This window comes from Alligator sinensis, unplaced genomic scaffold (genome assembly GCF_000455745.1).
Source record: "Alligator sinensis unplaced genomic scaffold, ASM45574v1 scaffold265_1, whole genome shotgun sequence".
Taxonomy (NCBI): Eukaryota; Metazoa; Chordata; order Crocodylia; family Alligatoridae; genus Alligator; species Alligator sinensis.
In genome coordinates this window covers 133,373-136,374 of record NW_005842961.1, presented here as the reverse complement: position 1 = coordinate 136,374, position 3,002 = coordinate 133,373, and the positions used below count along the sequence as shown (strand labels likewise).

General features: G+C 68.2%; 1 protein-coding gene across 1 annotated transcript in view; it reads right to left on the bottom strand.

The window, feature by feature from the left end:
• AGAP2 (ArfGAP with GTPase domain, ankyrin repeat and PH domain 2) overlaps positions 1-3,002 on the bottom strand; it is a 17,838-nt gene that overhangs the window by 5,886 nt on the left and 8,950 nt on the right. Inside the window, exons 3-8 of the mRNA XM_025192694.1 lie at positions 2,081-2,166; positions 1,789-1,930; positions 1,316-1,450; positions 1,068-1,189; positions 754-918; positions 526-609 (exon numbers count right to left, since the gene is read on the bottom strand). Of these exons, the coding sequence (XP_025048479.1) occupies positions 526-609; positions 754-918; positions 1,068-1,189; positions 1,316-1,450; positions 1,789-1,930; positions 2,081-2,166 (734 nt within the window). The remainder of the gene's footprint in view (positions 1-525; positions 610-753; positions 919-1,067; positions 1,190-1,315; positions 1,451-1,788; positions 1,931-2,080; positions 2,167-3,002) is intronic.

Genomic DNA, 3,002 nt, shown 5'->3' with positions numbered 1-3,002 from the left:
CCCGGGGGGGGGGTGTTGCCAGGTGTGTGTCCACAGTGGAGTGCGTGTGCCAGGCATATGTGGTCACAGTGGAGTGTGGGTGCTAAGAGCGTGAGCTCACACTAGGGTGCGTGTGCCAGGTGTGTGCACTTACAGAGGGGTGAGCGTGCCAAGCATGTGTGCTCACGGGGGGTTGTGCCAGGTGTCTGCACCCATGGGAGAAGCGTGTGCCAGGCGTGTGTGCCCACAGTGGAGTTCATGAACCAGGGGTGTGCGTTCACAGGGGGTTGTGCCAGGTGTATGCACCCACAGAGGATGTGTGTGCCAGGCATGTGCACCTACAAAGACGTGTACCAGGCAGAAGTGTGCACCTATAAAAATGTGCCAGGTACATGTATCTGTGCCAGGCATCCATATGCATGGGGGAAATGTGTGCCCCAGGCATGTGCACAGGCATGTGCCCCCCCTGGGCTGTCCCTGTTGCCAAGCCAATGCCAGGCGCTCCCTCCTGGGCAGGGCCTGATCCTGGTGATGCAGGGGCCTCACCTGCTTGATGGGGATTGCGCGGCCGCTGCCTGCCTCCCCCCGGCTGTCCAGGCTCCGCTTCTCCGAGTCGCTGCCCCGGCGGTTCTGCACCGAGACGGGGGGAAAGGGGATGGTCAGGGCATGGTACCCATGTACCGGCCCCACCAGGCACCCTGCCCTGGAGGACAACCCAGCTCCCCCCTCCCAGTGCCCGTGTCCTGTCCGCACCCCGCACTGGGTGCCACTCACGGCAAAGAGGCTGGTGCGGCGCTTGGCGCCCCGGTGCAGTGAGCTGGGTGTGCCCAGAGTGGCCGTGGCCGGAACCGTGGCCTCGCCCCGCAGCTCCCGGTGGCTGACACTGGGCGTGGAGGGCAGCGAGGACGAGTAGTCGCTGGTGTGGCCCCCGTTGTTGGCCTGCGGGAGATACGCTGTCAGCGGTGGTGGGAGGGTGGGCTGGACGACTGGGTTCTTGGCAGTGGGTGGACAGCGGGGGCAGTGGGATGTGGGGGGGATGGGGGCACCTGAGGCCACACAAGGGTTAATGCCCCCTCTGCTCTTGGTACCTGCCCCGGGTGCACCCCACCCACGGGGGTGGAGCCGGCCGAGTGGCTGGGGGTGCTGGGCAGAGACTTGCAGGATGCCAGGAGCTGCTGCTGCTTCTTCAGGGCCACGGCCTTCTGTGCCACTGTGGAGACATGGCGGGGGGGAGTCAGGGGGTCGCTCTGGCCACGGTCCCCCCCGCCCAGGGGCCTCTGTGATCTGGGCCATGGCCAGCAGCATCCAGGTTCACGCCCCCCCAGCCCCATGGCACCTTCAACGAAGACCCGGTCCACGTTGAGGCCATACGTGGCACAGGTCTCGTAGTAGAGGCAGCGCTTCATGTCGGCGCAGAGTGTCTGGGCCTGGGAGTCGGGCACAGCCCGCGGGTTCGAGGCGCTGATCTTGTCTGTGGGGGGGGGGGTAGCACTGGCTCAGTGGGATGCATGGAGAGGCTCCCCTCACCCCCCCAGGACCCACGTCCCTGGGCTCTGAGCTCAGGGACAAGGCGGGTGGGCAGCACCTCCAGGGGTCAAAACTATGATGGCATGTGAAGGGTTAATGCCCCATGGCCCCCCATGCCCAGGAGCTGGGGGCACTGTGGCTGGGCCGGGGGGGCCCGCTGCGGTCCCCCCCCCCCATACAGCCCAGCGCCCCCTGCTAGACCCCACCCCCATACAGCTCAGCGCCCCCTGCTGGACCCCCCGCTCTATACAGCCCAGCGCCCCCTACTGGACCCCCTCTCACCCTGGGTGCCCACGAGTGCCAGGGCCATGTCGCCGGGGCTGCGGTGGGTGGCCAGGAGTCCATAGAGCTGTGCTGCCTCCTGGAAGCTGCTCTCATTCTCCAGGCTGAAGACGAAAACCACCGCGTCCACCCAGCCAGCAAACTGGGGGGAAGGGGCAGGGGGTCAAGTCCTGCTCCCTGCACAACCCAGCCCTAGAGATGCCCCCTGCAATGGCCCCAGATGCTCCATGGGGCATCTCTGTGACCCCCCCATCCCCAGCCTGGGGCTGCCCCCACTTTGTCAGGGGGTTACCTTGGCATCGGGGGCATCCGCCTCTTCCCGGATCAGCAGCAGGTGACTCTGCCCATCCACCACCACCTCCTTCTTGAACTGCCCACCTGTGGGGAGAGACGGGCAGGGGGCCGGGGCTCAGCACTGCTAGGGGCTGTGGGTTGGGAGTGCAGGGCACCGGCAGAGCTGGAAGTGCAGGGGGCTGTGGGTCGGGAGTGCGGGGCACCGGCAGGGCTGGAAATGCAGGGGGCTGTGGGTCGGGAGTGCGGGGCACCGACAGGGCTGGAAGTGCAGGGGGCTGTGGGTCGGGAGTGCGGGGCACCGACAGGGCTGGAAGTGCAGGGGGCTGTGGGTCGGGAGTGCGGGGCACCGACAGGGCTGGAAGTGCAGGGGGCTGTGGGTCGGGAGTGCGGGGCACCGACAGGGCTGGAAGTGCAGGGGGCTGTGGGTCGGGAGTGCGGGGCACCGACAGGGCTGGAAGTGCAGGGGGCTGTGGGTCGGGAGTGCGGGGCACCGACAGGGCTGGAAGTGCAGGGGGCTGTGGGTCGGGAGTGCGGGGCACCGACAGGGCTGGAAGTGCAGGGGGCTGTGGGTCGGGAGTGCGGGGCACCGACAGGGCTGGAAGTGCAGGGGGCTGTGGGTCGGGAGTGCGGGGCACCGACAGGGCTGGAAGTGCAGGGGGCTGTGGGTCGGGAGTGCGGGGCACCGACAGGGCTGGAAGTGCAGGGGGCTGTGGGTCGGGAGTGCGGGGCACCGACAGGGCTGGAAGTGCAGGGGGCTGTGGGTCGGGAGTGCGGGGCACCGACAGGGCTGGAAGTGCAGGGGGCTGTGGGTCGGGAGTGCGGGGCACCGACAGGGCTGGAAGTGCAGGGGGCTGTGGGTCGGGAGTGCGGGGCACCGACAGGGCTGGAAGTGCAGGGGGCTGTGGGTCGGGAGTGCGGGG